This window comes from Onychostruthus taczanowskii, unplaced genomic scaffold (assembly GCF_017590055.1).
Source record: "Onychostruthus taczanowskii isolate IOZ18803 unplaced genomic scaffold, ASM1759005v1 scaffold65, whole genome shotgun sequence".
Taxonomy (NCBI): domain Eukaryota; kingdom Metazoa; phylum Chordata; class Aves; order Passeriformes; family Passeridae; genus Onychostruthus; species Onychostruthus taczanowskii.
Window position 1 is genome coordinate 4,455,617 of NW_024504233.1, and position 25,019 is coordinate 4,480,635.

Genomic DNA, 25,019 nt, shown 5'->3' on the forward strand with positions numbered 1-25,019 from the left:
CGCGCCCGGGCCGGCCCGGCGCGCACCGCGGCGGAGGAGGAGCCGCCCGGGGCCGGGGCAGCCGCGGCGGGTACGGCCCGAACGGCCCCGACAGCTGCCGCGGGGCCCGCCGGGGAGCGGCCGAGCGGGGTGAGGCGGCGCCGCACGGCGTCCTGTGAGGGGGGAGGACGAGAAGGGAAGGGAAATGGACGGAAGGAAGGGAAGGGAAGGGAAGCTGTGTTGACACCGCCCTGGGTACCTTGCGGGCCGCCGGGCTGTCCCCTCGGGGGGAGTGAGGCAGGAGCTGTCGCCCCTCAGCCCCCCGTGAGAGGCTCCTTCAGAGCCCGGTGCTGCCCGCGCCTCAGGGCGGAGCCGGTCCCGGGCTGCCCTGCTCGGGTCTGGGAGCTGGGCATCGCCCCGCTGGGAGCTCCGGGTGAAGCTTTCCACAGCTGCCCTGAACTTCCTGGAGGTGTGCGCTGTTTGTGTGGAGGGGCTGCTGCTGAGGGGATGTCGCTGTCATTCCTCCATCCTCGCGAGGGGCCGAAGGCGACAGTCACCCAGCCGGGACTGCCTTAGACAGTCACGGCTTCAGCTGGGTTGGAAAAGCCCTCCAAGCCCATCGAGTCCCAGCTGTGCCCGATCCCCACCGTGTCCCCAGCCCAGAGCACTGAGTGCCACATCCAGGCCTTCCTGGGACACCTCCAGGGATGGGGACTCCAACACCTCCCTGGACAGCTGTGCCAATGTCCGACTGTCTTAAAACTTGGTTATACTCAGTGTTGAAGGATGGTAGTTTCTGTTTGTTTGCTGGTACAAAATAGGTGTCTCTGGGGAGGTGTAATTGCTGTCCTTTCTCTGGTGTCCCCTCAGATGTGAATAATTAATTAACCGTGTTGAGATCTGCTGTGGCTCTCTAATGAGAAAACAAAAGAGGACTATTACAAAGTATTTTTCTCTGTGCAGTTAGAACTTATTTTTATCTCATCTGGATCTAAAAACTTAAAACAAGCAATAAAGACAGCATGTTTGGTTTTTTATTTTTTCATAGGATTTGAAGATGTCTAAAAAGAAGCTGAAGAAACTGTCTGGAAAGGAAGTCTCTTTGGATGGCCAGGATGACAAAGTATGGGCAGAAATATTACTACTTTTATATCTTAATTCAACCTCCTACATTCAAGAGAACATTAATTGTTTAGTAGCCCTGTGGTAGAAGGATGAATCCAATTTAAAGCAGGGTCATAAAGAACAGCAGGAGGGTTGAGTTGGTCAGGTAAATGTGTTTTTCTTCAGAGGCTGAGTAGTATGGGTATCAGAAAATAAGAAACTTTTTCATTTTAGTGTATCTTTCTGTTTGAAGAAAGTTTGGTTTAGTATTGATACTGAAACCAGTGCTGTTTTCTTGGACTGTTCTGGATCTTGGATCATATATCCTAATTTTCTGATTAACCACAAGTTGTACTTCTCAGCATTTTGGTGAGTGACTCTCAAAAATTTCCTTCTAGCCACTGAGACATAATTAATGACCAAAACTCTCAGCATATTCTTATATAGTACATACTTGTATCTAGTGAGTCAACTTTCACTGAATCACTTGTAAAATACAGGTGCTACAGGAGTTGTCACCTTTTGGTCATACTTGTGTGTAGCTTCCTATTGTTTTTTATTGTTTGTGTCCACTTCTGACAGGTTATTTACTCTCAGAAGTGCAATACATAGTTGATAAATCAGTAGTTTATTAAATCCACATTTAAATTTGCTAGATTTTTTCCTGTTGGATTCTGCAAGGAATATGTACAAAGTAAGAGAGCTTTTACCTGTCTTCTCAACAATTTTTTGCAACTGTTAATAAGTAAGCATGATTATGGCCTTATAAACTGATTTATTCATGTTAGAAACTTTCTGATCATAGAGAAAATGTTGTTCAAAGTCAAATGTTTGTAACTATTATTTTCTGATTTCCTTACTATTATTCAATTTGGCTTTAAAAATTAACTTATCCTAAGATGCTTTATTGTTTTGGGTTTTTTTACTTCTGTAATACAAAGGGTATTACGGAAGTAAAAAAAACACTTGGCTTAAAACCTCCTACTGTAGCTTATTGCCATTGCTAATGCCTCACCAGTTTGAAGAATGCAGCTTTAACAGCAAAAAGATCAGGAAATCTCTAACAGGAGCAAGTGTCCTGCAGTGTGATCCCAGCATGGGTGGGAGGTGTCTTATACCTCAAACTGATAGTGCTGGGAGGAGAGGAACAGGAAGAAAATTTTCTTATGATGATTAAATTAAATGAAAACGTTTGAGAAAAGGAGGAGGTAGGTTGGAAAGAAATATTAAAAGTGTAATGAAAACTCATGGCTGTCAGGGAATAGGCTTTAAAGAGAGAAATGATCAGCTGGAAATGGGTTTGTTATTATCAGAAGTTGTCCTAGCAACATCATGAGCTCCACCTGCCCCAGGGGAGCTCCTTCAGTGCTTTCCAGCTGCTGGGGACAGCAGGGGGGTGCATGTGACCCCGGGGGGAGCCTTTGGAATTGTCTGTCATTCTGTTTGTTCTTTGCATTGCTGCTATGGGTTCTGCAGCTCCAGAACCAGCCACAGGCAGAAGTTCTCAGAACTGCCTTAATTTAGGACTCCCCTGGTTTCTGCAAGCCTTTGATTTTTGCATTAAATGCTCTTCAGTGTGGAAGTACACCAGATAAATCCTCTCTAGGTAGGAAAAATCACTGCAGCAGTGACCTAATGGCCTCACTGAGTCAGCAGGCCCCAGTTATTGAAGGAGTGAATTATTTGTGAAAGGATGAACTGTCTGGAGCTTCCTTATCCAAAATAATCCATGTGTTACCATTCTCTGTTGTAATTTCCTACACCCTGCTGTGGTTTGGGGAAAACTGAACTGTGTAACCCAGAGGTGTATAAAAACTACAGTGCATACATGGTTTTACCTGAGTGAGTGCCTGTGAATTGATCATGGTAGGGATGTTGCTGTCTCAGGTCTGTAGTTGTCACTGCTGTAGTGGACCCTGTTGAATCACTTTGTAAGCATTAAAGTGCTCCATGATTAAATCATGAAGTGCTGCTAAACCCTTTGCACCCTTATCTTTGCATGCACATCCTTGGCACCCTTTGACCTTAGTGTTTCTCTAAGCAGACAAACCACCCAGTTTTGACATTGTCTTATGAAGTTGGTTTTTTTCCAACTGCAGCTTCCTTTGTAAGACCCTGAATTTTTTTTTTCAGAACTCTGAAGACACAAGATCTGACAAGCACACTGCAAAAGGAGAAACAGAACTTAAGAGGTAAATTCTCAATCTGTCATTAAATAGAACTACTTAAAAATATAGCAATCACAGACCGTTTAATGCTGAAGACTTTTTTCAACCTGTTCACCAAATAAAATAGGGTGTTTTAACCAGTCTTTCTTTGAATATTTTAAACCTAGTGTACAGTAAATATAATTATGGAGTATTTTCTCTGCTCTTATAAGAAAGTTTCCTAATAATTTTTCATATAATTCATTATTTCTGTGGAATGGTGTTATATTCCCCTCCATTGTTCCCTTTCCAAGTTCCCCAGTCAGTGCAGGAGAAACAGTTTGAAAGCTGTGTGTGTTTTGGCAGCGTGTGACCAAGCTGACCTTTTAGGTAACACACCTCCTTTATCTCTGAACTGCTGTTAAAACTTATCTGAGTGATAAGAAGAAACTCAGCAGTGTAGGGTGTCCCTCAAACCAACAGAAAAAGCTTTTTCTCCATTTTCTTAAAGCTAAAATGGCTGTACAATGGAGAAAGGTAAATCCAAAAATTGCCGTATCAAACTGTTTTGAAGGACAACTGTTGCTTCAAGTTCATATTTAGGAATTTGTCTCCGTCAAATGCAGGTGCCTTTTTTGTTGCTGTTTTCCATTAAGTGAGCTAAATTAAATTACTTTCTTGATCATGTTTCTGTAGGTCTAAACCAGAGAAAGATAGGCATGAGAAGAAGCGACACCGAAGTTCTCGTGCTTTTCGCGATACAGAAGGAAGATCCCAGGAGAAATCTCCAAAGAGAAGCAAAACCCCCGATGGTTCTTCAATTCATACTGAAAGGCAGAAGAAAATAGTGATCCAGTTTAAAGCCAAAGAAATCAAACATGGCAAAACCACCCGCACTCCTGATATGGTGACTGCCAGCAAGGAAAGAAGTCAGTTAGATGGAAGAGGAGGAAAAAGGCTCTGGCACAGCTTTGAACTTCAGAGGGACAAGGCACTGAAGAAAAAGAGAGAGAAAGCTGAACTCTGTAAACTCAAGCTAAAAGCAGAGCAAGCTATGGTAGAAAAGTTTAAGTCCTCTGTGTACGAGGTACCACATAAAAAGGCAGAGAGCTCAAAAAAGCAGAGTGAAGATGTCAGAATTCCCAAAAAGCCACCTGACAGCTCTGTAGGGACTGGGCATGGTGATAGACCTGCCAGTAAGCAGCCAAGTGCATTATCTAGCTTCTGGGAAGAAGAGGAAGAGGAAGACTATAAGGACTTTGCTGAGAAAAAAAGGTACACGAGTAAACACAGGTCATCACACTCCTCATCTGAAACTCCGCCACGACGGGACTCTCGTAAGCGCAAGAAACACGGCCCTGGTTCTCCCAAAGCTCCTGAGCACTCAGGAACTGAAGGAGACTTGGAAGCCACTGCATTGTGTTTTAAGCAGGTAATTAGAACCACATTCTTTGTATTATGTAGATGTTTCAGGATGGTATCTTAATGGCACATTTATATGAGCAGACTGTCTTCTTTACAGAATCCAGCCAGGTTTCATAGCTAACTAGGTGGATTTTTCTGATCCTAATGTAAACCTTGTTTCCATGTTCCTCAGCTAAAAGTTAAACAGACCAGAAGAGTAAAGGTCTTAGATGTTGGGAATGTGTCTGCACAGATGCTTCCATGGCTTTGCTTTGCTGCTGGGGGGTGTGGAATACTTCAGTTTAGGTATAAATCAGCTGATTTTTTGGTTTGAGCTGATATGGTTACTTCATTTTTTGAATGAATAAACTGAAGCAATGAAAACTTGCTGCCAGACAGAGCATTGCTTGTGGAGTGGTGCCAGGAGAGCTTGGGGTGGATGTGGGACTAAATAGGTATGTGTGCTGCAGAATTCCCTTTCATCTGTGACAGGTTTGTTTCTAAGCTCAGGTTGTGGTGCAGAGCCAAACATAAGCTGGGGGCAAAGAGCCAAACTTGAGCATGGGGGTTTTTTGCTGTTGTTCTGGTGAAAATGCCCAGCAACTTTGGACATCCCAGTTTGTGTTATGGTAGTGTGTTTGTGTTGTGGTTGTGTGTATGCTAAGAGTTATTATGTGCAAAGCTGGGGAGTCATTGAGGTTGGAAGGCACCTCTGGAGACCATCCAGTCCAGCCCCCTTGCTCAAGCAGGGTCAGCCAGAGCTCATTGCCCACGACAAAGGATGGAGACTCCACAACTTCTCTGAGCAGCCTGGTCAAGCACCTTCAGTGTAAAAAAAGATGGGGGTGGGGGGTTAATGTTCAGATGGAATTTGCTGTGTAATCCACTGTAATTTATTTAAAAGAAAGCCATGCATCTAGGCCTTATTAAAATGATACTGTAGATGCTAATAACTGTAGTTTTTGTTCCCTGTTCACTTGGGAGTACCCAGTGTTCTCTAAAAAGCCCCCTAAGACACCTGTTGTTCTTCTGTTCCTGCTTGTTTCTAGAATGTTGAGGACCCCTGCACATCTGACTCCTACCAGGGAGGTGAGGTCAGAAAGCCTGTGCCTGTCCCAAAGGTGAGTGAGGGACTTGTTTAACACTGTAGGGGCTGTATTCCAAAACTCCTATCATGGGGATCCCTTTTACCTCAGTATTCCTTGATATTTTGTGATGTTGGTAGGGTGTGTGTTTGTCGTGTTTTTAATTCTCCTTACAGAGCTCTGAAGACTTTCCACTCCTTCAAGATAGCCAGAACACAGAAACAGACCAAGAGGTTGGTAATGCTTTCATTTAACACTTCTGTGTTGTCTTAAAGACCAAGGGCACCGAGGTTGTGTAACTGGACAATTCCATGACCTTTCATAGTATTTGGCATTGTTGACTCATGATGTACACTGAAATGTGGAGCATTTATTTAAAAAAAAACTGAGCAAACTTGCTGAAGTGCTGCTAATCAGAAACTTTCTGAGATAAAGAGTGTCTTTCTGTTACCATGTGCAACAAAAGGGCCTTCATAGTTGCTCACATGCTCCAGCTATCTCATTTTTCATCCTCTAACTTTAGTTGGAAGAGAGACATATTTTTTAAGAAGTGCCTGTTAGGAAACTTCCAGTTTGTGTAGCAAAAAATACAGCAAAGTTTTTGAATACCATGTAGAGAGGTCATAAATCTTTCTAGGCCATAATTTGGATGTCTTTAGTGGAGAATATGCAGAAGTTCTCATGGATTTACATTTCCTGTACTGACTTAAAAATTTTCAGACATCATTTTGAGGCAATTTTAACAGGTTTAATGCAGAAGTGTCTTTTTGGAGAATAATTATGAAGTGATTCCTTCCAATGGATTACACACATGCTCATTTTCTCACTGTAGATGCAGATAGTTGAAGACTTGCACGTTGCTCGTGTGGAGAAGAGGATGGCCCTGTCTGTAGTACAGACCTGTGGAGAACTTACAAGCATGGAGATAGATCTTCCAGAACAGGATTTAAATACTTCTGCTGGTATGTCAGGATTGGGTCTAATTTGCTCTCTAGTTGCAACAAGTAGTTACAGTTATTGATGTATCCCTACAGTCTGAGTAGGGAGCACACAACTGATTATTTCTGCTGTTTTCTCTTTTTTCTCTTCTTTTGCCTTAGGGGCTTTTAGTTCTGGTCTGAACATCCTAGTGGTGATTGACACAAATATAATGATTAGTCACCTCGAGTTTGTGAGATCCCTGAAATCTGAGGATATACCAGGTATGTAAATATGTTCTGATGAGCAAGAAAAACAGATGCTGTAAGAGCTTCAGGATACCTGAAGGAAACCAAGGCCTGGGCTCCTTGAAAAGGAGGTTTTGTGCAGAGGCAGAAGGCACACACAGAGCCTGGTTCTGTGAACCCAAACCAGCTGCATCCTAGGGAAACCTCAGCTGTGGAAGCAGAACCTTCTGTGCTTACAGCCCATGTACCTATAGAGAGTCATGGCAGATGCTCCCAGGAATATGCTTAGATTCTTAGTAGTAAATAAGTCTTAACCCTTTCTAAGAGCATAATGTAAGCATTTAATCTCTTACTAGTGATAATTTTATTTTCTCATCTCCTTTTAGCATTTCTTTTTCTAGAAGTAGAAAACAATCTAAAAAGCTTTAGGCAGTCAGTCAGTGCTTTGTTTCTGTTTTGGTAAAGGTGGCAGAACTGAGCAATTTTTCAGGAATTCAGAATGCAGACCCTGGTTTTAATATTTGCCTCTAATATTCTGGGAAGCTGTTGGATATTTCATGTTTGCAGGATTGGGATCATGCATGTCAGTTCTTGGTAGGCACATCTGGAATCTGTCAGAATGCCTAGGGTGCTTTGATGCTTTCAGCTAATGAGTACACTTATTCCAGCCACCTGGAAAATACCTTTCCTTAGGGCCTGAGTGATTTTCAGGAGTGTGTCAGACTGTATTTCTTCTCCCAGGTTAGGAATGCTGCTGTCTCAGGTACACTGAGATGCCTTCTTAGAATACTGCAACTCCTGGCCCTGGATCAGACCCACTATGTTGAGAAGGCTGCTGATTCCCAGCCTATTTATTACAAAGCAGATGGTTTTAATGCATTTTTTTCAAAATTCTGTTCTCATAATGTGAATGAGAAAGAAAATGGTTGAAGTATTTGTCATGGGGAGACAACAGAACAGTCGTTAAACTTCTGATTTATCCCTGTATTTCATATAAAAGCTTTAAAGTTTAGCCCATACTTACCTACAAATAAAACCATTGTCCAATATCCACACTTTCTGTTCCTGGTTTAAGAGTGCTGGTTGGCAATGAGCACAAGCCCTTGCTGCTTTTCTTTGCTGCTTGTTTTGGCACAGTGACTGCTGTGGTCACTCGGGTGTGTGCAGCCTGCTCTTCCAGCTGCTATTTCACCTTGCTGCAACATCTTGCAGCGGCTGTGTGCCAAGATAATTGGTGCAAATATGTGTTATTAATGTCAAAATATTCTGCTGATTAAAATTGTCTCCCTTTTGTTTGCCTGGTACTGTCACTTTTCTGTGTAATTGGTGTAGTGCCAGATTGAGGTTAGATTAGAAAGAGGGAAGTCAACCTTTTTCAGCTCTTTTCAAATGCTAGATTCTCTCGAGCAAGGACTATGAAAACTGCTGGCAAAAAGGTGTGAACTTGCATAAATATGATGCTTGAATTGAAAGTTCTCTGGTTTGTTTGGTGGTTTGTGTCACTCCAGCAAATACCTGTATTTGTTGGTGGTGGTTTTTTTTCTTCTAGGAGTTGATAGACTTGCATTAATAATTCCCTGGGTCGTCCTACAAGAGCTGGACAACTTGAAGAAGGGGAAAATGTTGCAGCATGTTCGGGACAAAGCCATCCCTGCAGTGCAGTTCATCTACAAGTGTCTCAAGAACCAGGATTCCAAACTGTGGGGGCAATCCATGCAGCTGGCTTCTCAAAAAATGTGTAATACATGTGCAATCCATTTGTGCTGGGTACTTCATCCTTGCACTTCACCTAGTGGCAACCTTAGAATTCTGAGTTTAATGGAGACTTCCTCACTCTGCTGTTTGCTAATTAAAATGAGCTAATTTCTTACAGCAGCCTTCAGAGTGTATCCAAGGCTGTGGCATGCGAATGTCTCCACTATCTCGTTTACCAGTTGTTTCTCACTTTCACCTGACACTCGAGTCCTCGTGTGGGGAGTGTTAAATGTACAAAGAGCACCATGTGTGCGCTGGGGTGTTTGTGAGGCTGAGTTGTGCCCACATCCCTCAGCTGTGTCTGCCCTGCCTTTGCAGATGGGCTGAGCGATGAGAACAACGACGACCGCGTCCTGCAGTGCTGCCTGCAGTACCAGAAGCTCTTCCCACAAGCTCTTGTCGTCCTGTGCACGTGAGTTCCTGGCTGCCTTTAGCTCTCCTGCCACACTGCTTTCAAATCAGGGCTTAAAGAAAGAGCACTTTCTAGTAAAGTAAGCTCTTGGAAGGGCAATCACTCCGTTAAAAGCTAGAGTAGAAGCGTGTAATAAACCACTACAACTGGAGATGGTGGAATCACCTTCATGAGCTTGAGGCCTGAAATAGAATTCAGCTTACTCAATATTCAATTTTGAAACTAGTTAAAGCATAGGTTTCCCAGATTTTATTCTGGTTTCTCATAAAAAGTATTTCTGAAGTTAAAAGTAGAAAAAAAATATGTGAATTAAAGATTTAGATCCAGTTGGAGACTTTATCCCTGATCCCAGCCAGTTGAGCAGGAGCAAAGAAGGTATTAACCTTAGAAAGAGGGAAGCTGGGGTTGGACTTGCTGCTGTTCCTGTTTGTGAAGATAACAGCTGACCTCTGGGTATTGATTCTGAATTTGATAGGAGCAGGTGAAGCCAGCTTGAAGGACTAATACTCCTTGGCTCTACTTGCTCTGTTCTTGGCTAGAATCAGTTCCTGCATGGTTCAGTGAGTGGGATTAAAACTCTGGGCACCATTTGGATTGTTCAAGTTGACACAGGTGGCTGCTGAAAATGCCATTTCAGTCACAGTGTTCATGGGGTAGTGATGGTGATTTTAGGTTTCACTGATCAAAAAACAGGAGGTGACTTCAGAACTGGTTTTCATCCAAAAATCCCTTTATCCTCCACCAATATAAGCAATGGGAATTTTTGAGAAAGTACTGAGATGCAACTTTGTCCTGGAATTTTAAAGTAGTTCTGCTGGAGCAGAGCCTCAGAGTGGCATCTGAGATAAAGATTTGGCCAGGAGAATAGTTAAAAAGGGTCTCAACAAGGAGAATTAACTGTAGCCATCAAATAAGATAGTACTGTCTTAGAATTATTGCCTGGTTTGCTTTCTGAGATCATGGCAACTAAGCATAACTGCTGTAATTGCTGCTGTAGTAATTATAGCTATTGTTTTCTTAAACCTAGACCCTGAAACACTTCTCAGTATGTTTCTCGTTTTTACTTAATTTTCTGCTTTAATTTTTTGAACTGCTTCTAAATGCTTGAGAAAGAGAACTTTGCCTATATAATGAAGTTCACAAAACAAGGTTTCCAAATACAACTGTGCTGCTTTTATTCCTTGGTTGACAACAATTAATTATTTTCTAGGGATGATAAAAATCTGTGTAATAAAGCCATTGTGAGTGAGGTCAAGGCATTCTGCAAAGCTGATCTGGTCACTGCTCTGCAGAATGTGAATGCAAACAGACCCCAGAACTCTGAGGAGCTGCAGCAGCCAAAGCAGGGTGAGTCTGTGGAATGTGGTGGTTTGTGAGTTTGTAAAAATCAGTGGGATAGAGGAAAAAGTTGCTACTATACCTTCAGTTTTCCTATGCTTTGAATCCTTAGGAATGTTTTTTTTTTTGGGGAAGGTTTTTTGTTTGGGGAAAGTTTTTTTAAAGGTTTTCTGAAAGTTTGAGACGTTAATTAAACCATCTGTCTGAGTTCTAGGAAATTCAAATATGATGTATTTTTATTTTATAGAAAAAGCCACTGCATTAATTTCCTGTGTTTAGAGTAATTTAAAAGGTGTCCTAAACTTTTTGGGAATGAAGGAGGTTTTTTCATTTTTCCAAAGATACAGGTACAGCTTACAGAGATCCTCTTGTGCTTGCTGATAACCCTGCTGGCTCTATATGATCTAAGTTATTTAAGGAAAAAAGAAATGTAGAGTAAGATCATTAATGAGTAATACTCTGGGGACATTAACCTTCTTGATTAGTAGCTCTTAATTAAAAATACACACAGTATAAGAGGTGGGAATAACTATAAATAATTGAAACTTAATTAGGTGAAGCACATCTGCTTTATAAACCAATGTGCAGTCTGTATTTATGGGGACAAGTTCTTCATGTGCCATCAACATGAATTAGATATAAACCCAGTTTCAATAAATGCCTTTTGTGTGATTGGTTTGACAGATACAGAATTTGGAAAGACAAGAGCTGATGCTGCTTTTACTTCACAATTCCCAAATGTGCTTCCAGACCTTGAAAAGAACTTAGGAGAAGCTTTGTCTTGTATTTTGGAGACTGAAATGAAACTTGCATTTGGAAACTTGTGGATGGAGGTGGTTTCTTACATCATTTTGCTTGATATTTTGATTATTGAAAGGTTTGAATGTCCTTGGTATTTTATTGCTGTTAATACCTGTACCCAGCCAAACCCAAGTCATCCAGGTCCCTGATATCATTGACAGGGAACAGCTCAGTGTTCACTTCTAATATTTAATTTTATGGCAAGATTATCTTGTTTGACCACTAGTGTGCAACATGTGCAGTATTTTAATAGAATTTTAATGACATTGTAACAGGGCTGCTGGTTTCTCAGTGTGAAGTTTCAGAGTTCTTTTTATTAGTGGCATTAAAATTCTATTTCAGCTTTTCTACTCAGGTGAAACCCTGCACTGTAAATACATCCTGCAAGAAATCATTCCATCATGTTCTGTATAATATCAGGGCATTTGTTGCAGGCATTTCTTCCCCACCAGAGCAGATGTGGATAAAACTGTTCCCAGCTAAATTGATTCCAGTGCAGATACAGAATGGCAGGGGTACTAATGAGAACCTCTAAACATGCTTGCAGAAGTGTGGTTTGCAGAAGATAAATACCCATGGACTGTTGGCTTTTGTGCACAAGTAACTCATTAGATCACTTTGACATAAATCAAAAGTATTCATAGTTTTTGAGGAATGGGGAACCACGAATCATGAGGCTGATTGATTGTGCATTGCTTCTGAATAAGCATTGCTGTTTGACCCATGGTGCTGCTGAATCAAATCTTTGTTAATAGATAAACTTGTTTAAATCTGGTCATGGTCTCATTTCTGAGCAATCGCTGAATTTCTCCTTCAGCAGTCACAAATCATCACATTCTTGAAGAACAGAGCAGTTGTGGGATGTATAGGAATATGTCCAAATGAAAACCAGCCTTTTTATTTATAACATACTCTCTTCCAGATCCTCTATCTGAAACCACCATGGACCTTAGCAAACCTGCTGAAATGTTATAAAAAACACTGGATGGCTGTTTTTGGTTATGTGGTGCCAAGGAGTTTATTTTCAACCATTGAATGTCTTTCTAAACACCTTTATGCAGGTAACAGTCCCTGGGAAAGTTAATTGTAAACTTGTAAAAAGCCTCCATGTTCTGGTTGGAGTTATGGAACTGACTGTGTGTATTAATAGTCACCTAGGTCTGAATTATTTTTACAAAGCAAATAATCCTTTTCCCTCTTTGCCCCATGTTACATGTGACCAAATGATCTGCATTTGCCAAAATCTTTATGGAGGAGCAAAGGATATTTAATATGGTATCTGAGGGCAGGGAGGTTTCTTTCAAAAAGAAGCCAAATAAAATAAAACCCCCACAAACCTTCCATTTGTTTAAAGATGTCTGAGCATTTAATTTTGACACAGACCTGGTGAACTCCCCCAGAGGGTGCTGGGCACTGCCCAGGCTCCCCAGGGAATGGGCACAGCCCCAAGGCTGCCAGAGCTCCAGGAGGGTTTGGGCAATGCTCCCAGGGATGCACAGGGTGGGATTGTTGGGGTGTCTGTGCAGGGCCAGGGCTTGGACTCCATGATCCCTGTGGGTCCCTTCCCACTCAGGATATATTAGGATTTCTTGGTTCTAGCTCTTTGGGATATTCTGCTGTTCTGCAGAGTTATTTTAGATATGCCAGTTGATCCTTGTGCAAGATCCCAGGATAAATTTGGAAGGCTTGGTTGAGGAGTGAGCAATCTCATGCATGTTTCTCTGAGATTGTTGTACCTGATGCTTCTGAACCATTTTCCTAGGCTTTTCATGTGGTTCTATTAATCGAGGTATTTGAGTATGAAATCTGCCTGCCAAGACTGTTAAATCCTAACTTTTTTTTTCTCTCTCTTACATGAATGTCTAAACATCAGATAAACCATTTGACTCCTCAACGGTGCGTGTCCTACTCCAGGAATCCAAAAAACTGCTCCATGCTTTCAGCTGCAGGTCAGACTACAACGGTGTCCTCCCCCTGGCTTATGCTGAAGTGGCAAAACTGTGTGAGACCCTCGGGGGGGTAAGGGCAGCTTTGGTGTTTGTCCCCATCACCCCATCCTCAAGTTGTTCCATGTTCCAAACCTGGCTTAGATTTCTTAATTATTCCCATCATTTCCACTGATTACTCCAGGAAATGTTTCTGGGGTGTTTTCAAAATGAAGAGACCCTGACTTTAACTTTAATTTTCATACAGTGAATATCTGCTGATACATTTTTTCCCTAATATAAATGTGTTAGTATCAGAAGGCTGACTGAAAACCATTATTTTGTCTTATTTTTCTATAGCATTTGTACGTGATGGGCCCTAGAGGCTAAACTTGCTGTTTCTCCTTGTGACATGAGTCCCATACTGCTCTTCTTAAGTGTGTTATTTCAGCTTTCAGTCTTTGTAGCTGAAGAAGGGACTCCCTTGTATCACGTGGTTTGTGGTGGTTGTCCTGGCCCCTTTTGTGTTCTCAGAACTTGGTCTTCACTCCCAGCTCTTGAGTTGCTGTGCAGAAAATTCCAACTATCTTGGTTTATGGTTACTGTCAGTTTTGTATGTAATGACATAAAAACTGGAGTCATGAGCATGGATGAAATATTTGGATTTATGGGAAAGAAGATAGGTCAGAAGAGCTGTAAAGAGTTCTTGGAGTCTTTGGAAAAGGATGAAAGGGAAAGGTCAGGAGTCCCCTGTGCTGGGACCTCTGTGCAATGCCATCAGCCCTGAGCCTCATGTTCTGTGTCGTGAGAATCAGGCTCTGTTTGAAAACTTGTCAGGAAGGAAATTCCTCCCTGTCAGAGTGGTGAGGCCCTGGCACAGGGTGCCCAGAGAAGCTGTGGCTGCCCCTGCATCCCTGGCAGTGTCCAAGGCCAGGTGGGAAGGGGCTTGGAGGAGCCTGGGGCAGTGGAAGGTGTCCCTGCCCATGGCAGGGGTGGCACTGGATGGGCTGTAAGGTCCCTTCCAGCCCAACCATTGAGAGAGGCTGTGGATGCAGAGACTGTAACCAAGGCGACTCAAAGAGTTCAGCCTTGATTTCTTGAGCATTGCTTTAAAAAATCTGTAGAAGTGTGTAGATTCTGGTTTTCTGAAGTCAGGAACCAAATTGATTATTTGTTTGCTGAACTGTTTTATAAGGTGAGGGCAGACAGTGAGCAGGATTTATCAGAAGACATCATGGTTCTTTCAGAAAATGCTGCATGTGAAAAAATGGAAGCCACGATGGCCAATTTGCAAAGCACTGCGGAAAAAGAGCTACAGCCCAGCTTTCATGTGGCTCAGGAAAATAGGCACCAGGAAATCTGGTCGGTCCTGGAAGGTGTTTGGAACACCATGAACTTGTACAGGTACAGCTTGCTGAAGGGGCTCAGAAGTAACACATAACCTTAGATAACTTTCAAACAAGCACACTTTAGAAACTGTGCTTTTTTATCCACAATTAATCTAAAGTGACCCAAAAAACAATCACACAAAAGTTGGGAGCATGCAAATTGTTAGGTCAGTCATAGCTTTTTTATTAACTGCTTTTCTATCTCTTCTTTATTTCTTTGGAATTTCAGCATTGAGCTATTCCAGAAGCTGGACCCCAGTGCAGTGACCATGGCTGCCAAGGCCTCGTTTGAGGAGGCTTTTTTGGGCCTGCAGAAGCTGCTGGCAGCAGTGAAGGACATCCGTGAGGGCATTGGCAGGTGAGCGCTGCAGCTGGGCACAAAATGTGTCACAGGCACCTGAATTAACAGAAGTCTGAAATATTTCAGCACCAAACCACTCTTTATTCTGGTGTGCTTGGTAACGTGATTTGCAGTAAAAGTCCTGCTGTCAAGGCTGCCTTGAGCCATTGGTAGCAAAAGTTCATGGAAGTGTTGCAGACGTGGAGATCTCTTGCAGGGAATTGCCTTTGATGTCTGGGATTTGTTTTCCAGTTTGACCAGCAAGTTGCCTCTGCTCAGGTGTAACTGGAGCTATTAATGATTAATGATTGTGATTAATACATCAGTTTTGATAGCAGGAACTTTGAATAATTCAGGGCATTTGTGTTTCAAATGTGAGGCCTGCTCAGATGGGGGCAAAGTTCCAGTAGAGTGAAGGATGTAAAGTTTTGGGGCTTTGCTGTTCCCAGTCCTTCATGACAGCCATAACAATGACAATCAGCTGCATTCTCTCTTTAGGTAGGATAATACTCCCTCTGTCTTCATAGAATCACAGAATCCCAGAGGGGTTTGAGTTGGGAGGGACCTTAAAGCCCATGCAGTGCACCCCTGCCATGGGCAGGGACACCTTCCACTGTCCCAGGTTGCACCAAGCCCCATCCAGCTTGGCCTTGGACACTTCCAGGGATCCAGGTGCAGCCACAGCTTCTCTGGGCACCCTGTGCCAGGGCCTGCCCACCCTCACAGGGAACAATTCCTTCCCAATATCCCATCTAACCCTGCATTCTGCCAGGGGGAGCCCCATCCCTCCACTGTCTTTTTTTACAGCACAAAAAATTGGAAGTTTCAGGAAGAATAAGGAATTTCCTGTGTTGTCTTGGCTTAGTCCTTTTTTCATGGCACTGAAATATAGATCTATTCAAAGAATTACAGTCTCTCTTTCAAGTACAAATGATCAAAATATTATAAAAATTAGAAGCAGAAAAATATGGGTAAAAGAGCTTGAGCAGCTAAATGCTGATGGATTCAATTTATTGCTGGTGGGCTTTTTCCCTCTAAGGAAATGGGTTTCAATAAAGTAGGTTACTGCTAAACTTTGTTCTCTTCATTCTGATGCTAAAGTTTTTGCAACAGGTCCTGTGATATCAGTTTATAAATGTGGTGGATGAGATTAAATGGGAATATGGAATATTCAGAATGACTATTTTTGTGTTGCAGAGGTGTTTCATTGAAAACTGTTGGTTTTCTTTGTGGGAAAGCTCTGTAAAAATAAAAACTCCTGAAATACCCAGGCTGATGGTTGGAATGGAATAGTTTCCTGGACACTTTGGAAATGCCTGCTCTGATGCGCAGGTTTGCAGTAGGTGGCATCGTGGAGCAAGAAGTGGGGAGAATTTGCACCAAGCATTCCCTACATTGGCCTTGAGTGGAGGGATTTAAGGGAGTTTGAGAGTTCTGAGGAGCTTTTCCAGAGAGCCAGGAGCCAGTTAATGTCTCACTGCAGTTTTATGAATATTACAGAATATTAAAGCAAAAATTCAGAAGCTTTCATAGAATCAGAAGGGCTGGGGTTGGAAGGGACCCCAAAGCTCATCTTGTTCCACCCCCTGCCATGGGCAGAGACACCTCACTTTCATTTTGCTCTAAAATTGATCTTGCAGCATATTTATATTTCTTGATTTTTGAAAAAAATGCCTCTCAGTGACTTAATGGTGTGATTGCAAAAAAGGAGGCACTGGAGAAAAAATAGTCAGCAAGTTCTGTCTTGAATATTTGGAGATAACACAGCTTTTAGTGATCAAACACAGCTGATTCTGTGCTACCTTCTGATCCCTGCTGTCCAGAACAAAGAAGAGAAAATATCTTGTGAAAGTTTGGAAGCTTTACCAGTAAATTATGTTGGAAGTTCAACTGCATTAAAAGTTTAGATTTTCGGATTGTTAAAAACAATTAGAAAAACATGATAATGCTTTTTGAGATAAATGTAATGATACTCTTAATCATAAAAAAAATCCTACACCAGCTATTCAGGCTTGATGACCAGAACATGTTAATGACAAATACAGACACAGAAAGGGGAAAAAAAAAAAAAGATGTTTCATTGCAGATGTGTCAGTAATAGCTTTTGGCACATTACCCTGTTCTGGTAATTTCTGTAACACCATGCAGGTTTTTTATTTTGTCTTGATTTCTTCCTCTAACAGTATTAGTAGCAGAGTGGTGTTTGTATTGCACAGTTCTGCATGTCAGCAATGACAGCCTTCAGCTCTGAAATTAAGAATAATCAGTACAGTTAGCATGTTCTAACTATATACCTTTACTGTTGGTAAGGGTATGAAACCTCTGAAATTTAAGCATCCAGTAAAATTGTGAAACCATGATTTTATATAATTTTGGATTGAGGATTTGTGAGTGTTCTCACTGTTGGTTTATATTTGTATTTGGGCTGAGTATTATTTCAAACCAGTTAATTGGGGCACCTTATTTAAGGTCTCTTAAATTAACTCTTTAAAATAAAATAGGGGTTTAGATTAGCTGATGTTTGCCCTCAGCTGAATAGAACTTGTGGTTCTGAGCTTCTGTATGCAGCTCTAGGGAATTGGACATTGTCCCCATGTTTCCTGCCAGGTTTCTTTTGGATAAAAAATCCTTGTTCATAGGAAAGAAAGAAAATTCAGTCTTGGGTGCATTGATGCAGTTATTTGAAGTTGGATTTTTTCTTTTCATCTCTTGGCTAAAAAAGAATTTTTTTGTTCATATGCCAACTTGAAAATCACTAACAGCTTATAGCATATATGCTTAGATACAGGCCTCCTAAATATTTATACTGATATGCTGTCACCTGTAAAATATTTGTTTGTTACTGACTGCATAAGGAGCCTGAGTTCTGCTTTTCCAATATTTTATCTAAATTGAATTTCTCTCACACTCCCAATGGTTTGGAAAAATGTGGTTTAGTCAAGGACTCCATAAACATTTGTAAATTAAAAGTGTAATTTCTTAAGATTTCAGTAGTGCAGGAGAATGTTACTATATCAGAACTGATCACTGAATTGAAATGGTTTAAAAACAATTCTGCAGTGTTGCTAGCTTTAGTACAGAATTCCTCAGATGCAGAGAAACTGTCTCTTTATTTTTTCAGCTGGTCAGTGGAGGAATTATTGAGGTCTCTTCTCCTTGTTGTCTCAATAGAGAATTGTCTTCATTCCCTTAGGTTCCTGTGTCAGTTAATAATTTCTGCCATAAAGTCTCTAGATGAAGAGCTCTGCCTTTAATCTTCTCTGCACACAGTCTCTTTTTGGACATAAAATGGAGATTAGCTCCCTGTTCAAAATGTATCAGACATTCCAGTCACTACTTGTTTGATCTTTATGCATTGAGGTGAAACCTGAAACTGAATTACCTGCAGCCTTCTCTGCTGCCAGCCCCAAATTGAAATGTTCTGTTGTGCCAGTTTTAATGAGAGCTGTAAGAAATAAAGCTCAAATAGAGCTGGAAGTGGGCAGTGCTCCCCAGGGCAGAGGTGCTGCTGTGCAGCTGCTCACACCCTGGTGCCTTTAGAGCAGTCTGAAAAGCAGAAAGGTTTCAACATGGTAAAAGCCATGGTGCTTTGAACCTGTAGAGCCAGGGGTGCCAGCAGGGGCTGACAGTTGAGGTATTTTGATCTATTTCTTATCCATTTCTATTTATTATTGTATCTTACACCTGTGTTTGGCATCAGATGAGAGACAGGACAGGAGATAAACATTGGGAGTGGTTTGGGAAGCACTTGAGATAAAATCATCAAGTCTGTCTGTCTCCTTTCTCCCTCTTGCCCCCAAGACAGCATTTAACCTCCAATTGGTGGCAGGTATCCATAGTAATTTCTTGGGTCTTTCTGTGACATTCCTTTCTTTACCTCACATGCTTAATATTTCCAGAAATAGTGTAGAACCACACTGGAGTTGTTAGGTTGAAGCTGAAGTACAGAATGGGGGGTGTTGTGGCGTGGTTCTGCAAGGCTGTGCTGATGGAAAGGCCAAGTGACTCCATGGATTTCCACCCTCTGCTTCTGAACCAGTGTGGAGAGAGGAGCAGCAGCAGTGGTTAGTGCTGTAGTGCTGAGGTTCACATGGCTGCTTAGGACAGCTGGATGTAAAAGCCCTTTGCTTTATGGATTACTGATTTACAGACAGTTCTCTAGACATAGTTCTGTAGTTGAGGCAGATGTTTTATCACTGAGAAACTTCCATGGAAATAAGGGCAACTTGATTTAATGAAGTAATGGAGGCAGAGTCAATGCTCCTTCAGACAGGTCCAGATTTCCCAGTGTACTCCTTCCCTTAAAAGGTCCATTTTCCATAGCACAGGGTGGTGGCTACAGGCAATGAAAGGAACCTGAAGTGATTGAAAGCAGTAGGGAGCAGTGGTGCTGAGAAATCATTGCTCTGCAAACAGGAATGTGTCAGTTTTGTACAGCAGAATATATTCCCAGACTGGAACTGGTGTTGCAACCCCTGTTTAGCTGCAGACAGCACCAGGCTGTTTGATGAGTGCTGACCTGTTGGGAATCTTGGGGGGAGTTATGGTGCAGGCTCTTCCCTCAGCAGCTTCCCAGGGCTCTGTATGGAGTGAGGGTTCTCCCCTCAAAACAACAAATCTCTTACATTCAGAGCTGCTATAAAACTTGGAGCCAAATGTCAGACTTCTCATTCCACAGTACAAACCCAGAAACCATTGGCATCCTCCAAGCAAAGGACATAAAATGAGGCACAGGATTTAACATTAAATTACTTGGATGATTAATTACACAATTTGGGTTTTTTTCCCCAAAGAGCTGGAGGCACAGTGGGTTTGTCCATACACCTGAGGTCTTGCATGGATACACTTGAGTGTGTTTCCTCCATTCCTCCTCTGGAGAGCTCCCATGGCCAGGTTTTGCACTGGCACCTCTGTCACTTACCCGTGTGTGTCCTTGGCACAGCAGGAAGAACAGGGATGGACAGATCTTGCCCCAGCATTTTGTGATGCCTCGGGGTGAGATTATTCATAACACCTTAGCTTTTATGTAGTGTCCACTTGTGCAGCCAGGCTGATGGCAGCAGTCAGGCAGGTTCTGCGTGGACTGGAGGGAATGATTCCATGAGAAATCAGCTTCTCCCAGGCTCGGGATGCTCCACTCCTGCTGCCGCAGGTGCTGGGTGTGTTAGGCAGGACTGGATAGCCTGGAGCCTGCTGGGGGTGGGAGTGGGAGCTGCTGGGGGTGGGGGGAGCTGCTGGGGGAATGGGAGCTGCTGTGCAGTTGCAGCTGCCAGGATTCCCAGTGTTTCCATGGAGGGTTGCTGGCAGCTTCTCCCTGCTGGGCTTTTGCGCTGTCAAAGCCGATTGTCGCTGAGGTGCCCAGGGAAGGTTCTGAGGTGTTTGTAGGCAGAGCAGCCAGCTGGTTCCCTTCCTGACTCGTTGGCAGGTTTAAGGCAAACATTTTGGGTACTGCTTCTTAGGAAGCAGGAGGAAGAATGCATGACTAATTTTTGGTGATAGCTCCTATGAAAAATGATGAGAAAAAGCAGTGGACACTCCAATTTACAGTGGACTGAGCAATGAATCCTGTGCTGTGTCATGGTCTTCCAGCCTGCTTCAAACACAGGGTCCTTTAACTGGTATTTTCAAACTTACTCTGTTACTTTCCTTTCTTTTTTCAAATCCTAATTAATTCATTTATAAATGAAGCTTACAGCTTGCAAGAGGAGGGAGAGAATTTGGGCACTTTCCCATGGGAAAGTAAATAGAGCTTTCCCCAAAAGATTTTCCAAGTCCAGTCATTATCTTAATCATGATTTAACTATGTAAGACTTAAAAATCCAGAATTTTCTCAGTATTTCTTAATATATAATAATGTGTTACTTCTCTTTTAATTTTATGTGGATTTTAAGGTACATTTTGCAGCATTTAGGAGGGTTCTGCTTTTCCTGGTGAATGCAAATGAAGTTACACTGAGGTGGAACTGAATTGTATCTGCCTGAATAGATGAGGATAATTAATTTTGTTAAAAACCAACTTCTTTACTGGATTAGCTTTGGAGCCTTGTGGAAAAGGTGTCCATCAAGGTGCTTCATTAAAGCCACCTCTCTTCAGCTGCTACATCCCATTGGCTCTTGCCTGTGTTGGGTGGGAATTGGTGATTATTACAAGTAACAAAAATAGGAAGTGAGTTGCAGCATTTGAGCTGTATGTGGGAATCTGGAGGGAATGAGTTAAAGCTGGGGTGGGAATGTTGTGTATGAGCCCAGGGGCCTCGCTGGTGGGCACCAAGGGGCTTTCAGTCAGTGCTGGGTTTCCTCCCTCCTCCCTCCTTCAGAAATGGCTCACAAAAACATGGAGGGAATTTTAATTAGAAAAACCCTCCAGAAAAGTCCTCACAGAAATAATAAGCTCTTTAATTCTGTTAGAGTAGTGTAAGGGAAAATTCTTCAAAGTTCATAATTTCCTTTTTGTTCAAGTAATTATTTTTCCCTTGAAGATTTCTGACTTCTTTTTTTAACTCTTTCATAAACTCGTTTTCTGCTTGCTTTAAAGCATCCCCAAACTTTTCTTTTTCAGAATTTTAACCCCAACCAGCAGTTTCCAAGATATTTGGACCCTCTATAGCTTCCTCAGAAGACATGAGGTATGACTTTTTTTGGTGTGTGATCACTTCACTTACAGTTTTTATTTCAAGTAGCTCTGAGGTCATGTCTCATCACTGTATTTCCATTAAGAATTTTGATTCTTTGCTCTTATTTATTAGCTGTTGAATATAAAGATAGATTTTGGTTGGATTTCAACAAGTATTTGAATTGTTCATGTGATTTACTCAGTGCTCACTTGATGTGAATGACTTGCTGTTGAGAGTAAAAAAAGCCTCAAAATGAACGTTTTTAGTAGAGTATTTCTGTTTAATATGTTACATATTTCAGGCTTGCAGTGCTCTGCTGTGCAGGGAAATGTATTTGGGGTTTGGGCCTTCACATATATTTTTGGAATTGATGCAAGTCAGAGCTTATTTCATTTGAGATACACACACACACACATATATATCTATGTATATGTGTATGTAATTAAAGCTATAGAGTAACTTCAGAGGGGAGGAAGAATTCTTGAAGGTCTTTTAGATTTGTGCAGAAGTGGTTAGAAAATGGAGTTGGAATTTGTAATATCAGATTTTATTACAAGTTACAGGATGGCTTTTTTAATGTACTGTCTCAACTTGAGAGCCTGTTAGGGAATACATGAGCTGTATCTGCTGCTCCTACTGTGTAATTGTAGAAGACATGTGATACTTGATAAATGACTATATTAATTCCTTCTTCATTGTTTTAGATCAATAACAGCCTGAAATTCACTGCTGAGGAGCTGTATGAGTGTGTTTCACAGGAGCTCTACAGGTGAGCAGTTACTGACCCCACTGGGGGAGTTGAGGCAGCTTTTTCACCTGTATTAACCAAGGTACCATGAGAGGAATCATCTGGGTCAGTAAAGATCCCCCTTTGTAGGAATAGTGTAGGGAAAATAAATGGGCGATTTTTTTAAATTCCCTTTTTAATGCCCAATTAACAGAGAGCAGGAGAGGACAGAAATTAAATTGGACTTGAGGCATAAGTGCCTACATGGAGATTTTCAGCTGTTGGAGGTGAGGTGTTGAGCCCTCTCTCCTCTGCCTGTGGTTTCTGGCTCATTTCTTGATGAGTTTGTGTCACTGAAGGTTTGTGAATCCAGGCTCTGGGAGGTTTCTAAAATGCCATCATGGATTTTTAATAATTCTGAGCTGGCTAATAAAGGACAGGTAACTGGATTTTGCTGTTGTGTGGCCAGGATCAGCTGAGTGAAAGGCTGGAGGGTGCTTTACTCTAAAAATTAGCTTCCCTTTGCCTGGATTCATTCTGGGTCCCTGAATCTTCTGTGAAGTTCAATATGCAGATTGCAAGATCAGGAGACAAAGTTATTCAGGGAGGGAGGCATTCAATATTTGTATCAGTAATAAAAAACACTTTAAAAGCTTCACTCCAAGTTGATGGCTCTCAAGCTGTATTGATACGGGCATAAAGAAAACAGTGTGTGGAAATTTGTGCTCAGCAGAGTAAAACAGGTGCTTTGGAGACTTCCCTGGCAGCCCTCAGGCTGTGCTTGGGGAACTCAGTGATTGGGGTTTTCTTCCTTTTTTGAGGAGCAGTCTTTTGATAAAGAATCTTTTGGAAACCTAAATTAGGGCATGTTCATATGTGATCGGGTTGAGATTACTCTTTAGAGAGGGTCTAAGTCGTAAGGGGGTGTATCCAGATCCTTCTTTTGAGTGTCAGTACAGGCTATGTCAGTGTGTGAAGGATGGTTGAACTGAACCTTCCAGAATCCCAGATCTCTGCAGGAAGTTGCTGTCAGTGACCTCTCCTGACAGTTGTTCCCCTTTACCTGCCCTGGAAGGGAGCAGGAGCTCTGCCTGTGGCAGCTGTGGGTTGGCTGTTGTGAGGAGCTCGTGTGAAATCCTCAGATGTAGCAGCTGTAGTGCAAAAGTCACTGCTGCTGCTTGAGTTTGATGGAAACGTCCTTGAAAATTTAAGGAGTATTTGTAAAGATTCTTGTTCTGCTGTGTCCTGCTAACCTTTCTCTCCTGTCTCCCAGGGAGAGGCTGGAAGTGGGCTGCTGCCAGCTGGCACAGCTGGAGCAGACTCTGGAGCAGTGCCAGGCGTCCGTGCACAGGGAGGCCGAGAGCCGGGGCTGGCTCTGACCCGGGCTCAGCCGCCTGAGCTCCGCCTCCTCAAGGGGAGGAGATGCAAAGGGAAGTGCTGGAGGAGCCAAAACCCTGCCGGCTTTTCTTCTCGAAGGTGCTGGTTTGGCTTGAAGGGAAAACAGTTTCACGTGGACATTAAATGTTGGGATTTCTGCTGAGAATTCTATTCACTGCTAGATTGTTGTGTGTTGAGTGAGGGTGCTGCTGGATGGCCGTGGACAGCAAGGAGAAGCAGGGCTGGTTTGGGAGGCAGCAGCTGGGCTGTGCTGCTCTGAGCATCCAGCGTTCCTGTGAGAGGAGCTGAGCTGTTAACGGCTGTATAGGAAAACCCCTCTGTTTGTTTTGCTGGTAGTTTACAAGTCACAAGTGAGAGAAAGGAATCTGTTATGTCACCCAAGGGTAGGAAGTAGCTGAGGGCAAGGCCAGGAATACAGGACTGACCCACAGACACACTGTGTGTGTCCTGTGCAGTGAAGGCCTAAGAGAGGATGTAGAATGGGCAGAGGAGCAGACTGATGCCTGTTTTTCCTTAAAGACAAAACAGACCTCCCCACCCACACACAGGTGTTTGTCCCATACCCCTTTTCAGAGGAAAAGGGCTTTTCTCCTTTGTTTAAGCAGGCATTTTATATCATACAGTGGAAAGCTGCTAGCAGTTCTCTTGGGGAAACTCCTCATCCTGCTCTTGCCACATCCTTCCAGAAGGTGGGCCTGGGTCCTCCCTGCTCTCCAGGTGACATCCTTCTCTGGCTGCACTGTTGGTTGCTTTCCAGAACTGCTTTAAGTCCATGAAACTTTCCAAAAGCCATTTTCTAAGGCCTTTAACGCTACCTCTTCTTGTATGTATTTGTACAGAGATGAGCTAACTGGCAAAGTTCTGCAGTGTCTATTTTGATATTAACTTTTGGATGTATTTGTAAATTCTTGATTGTAAAAATGTAATTTATTGTTACATTAAACAGTGGTTAATTCTGAGTGGCTCTGCCTAGTCCCTGTGGATTCAAGTGCAGTGCAATCCTGCCCAGGCCCCTGTGCCAGGGAGTGGGGTGGAATTTCTGCTGGAGCAGAGTGAGCGTGCAGGGCTGTTCCCATGGGGGCTCTCCAGCCCTGGGAGTGATCACAGGCTCAGAGGTGCTGATGGGGGCAGCTGCAGTACAGGGTGGCTGTGCGTGGGCAGCTGGCTGGGAAGAAGGGCTGTTGTGGAGGATGAGTGTTCCCCACTCTCTTTGTGGCTCTCCCTGCTCAGCTGGACCAGCCTGCAGGGGCCAGTGTATTTCCTGGGCCTGTGGTGTGTTTTCCCACTCCCACGGGAAGCTGGAGCAGCCAGCTCTTGCCCCACTGCCCAGGACCTGGCCCGGCACCAGTGTGGCTCATCCCTAAAGCTGCCCAGGTGAAGGAGTAGCTCCAGGGACAGCTTTGCACCCCTGTTGTGCATTCACAAGTTTGTGTGGTC

The 25,019-nt window shown here is 42.8% G+C and overlaps 1 protein-coding gene across 2 annotated transcripts; it reads left to right on the forward strand.

Moving 5' to 3' along the window:
* The first annotated feature begins 37 nt into the window (after nt 1–37).
* SWT1 (SWT1 RNA endoribonuclease homolog) lies at nt 38–24,541 on the forward strand. Of its 2 annotated transcripts, XM_041420633.1 has the most exons (19): nt 38–129; nt 1,028–1,102; nt 3,217–3,275; nt 3,927–4,662; nt 5,684–5,755; nt 5,896–5,952; nt 6,552–6,681; nt 6,820–6,921; nt 8,435–8,623; nt 8,959–9,052; nt 10,263–10,399; nt 11,075–11,223; nt 12,114–12,252; nt 13,065–13,210; nt 14,312–14,520; nt 14,734–14,862; nt 21,403–21,469; nt 22,162–22,226; nt 23,458–24,541. In XM_041420633.1, the coding sequence occupies exons 2-19, from the start codon at nt 1,037–1,039 to the stop codon at nt 23,561–23,563; spliced, it is 2,652 nt and encodes an 883-aa protein (XP_041276567.1). In that variant the 5' UTR covers nt 38–129; nt 1,028–1,036; the 3' UTR covers nt 23,564–24,541. The 2 variants fall into 2 exon arrangements, with proteins under 2 accessions (XP_041276567.1, XP_041276568.1); XM_041420634.1 differs by lacking the exons at nt 21,403–21,469; nt 22,162–22,226; nt 23,458–24,541 and having other exon boundaries at nt 14,364–14,520.
* Nucleotides 24,542–25,019: the final 478 nt, after the last annotated feature.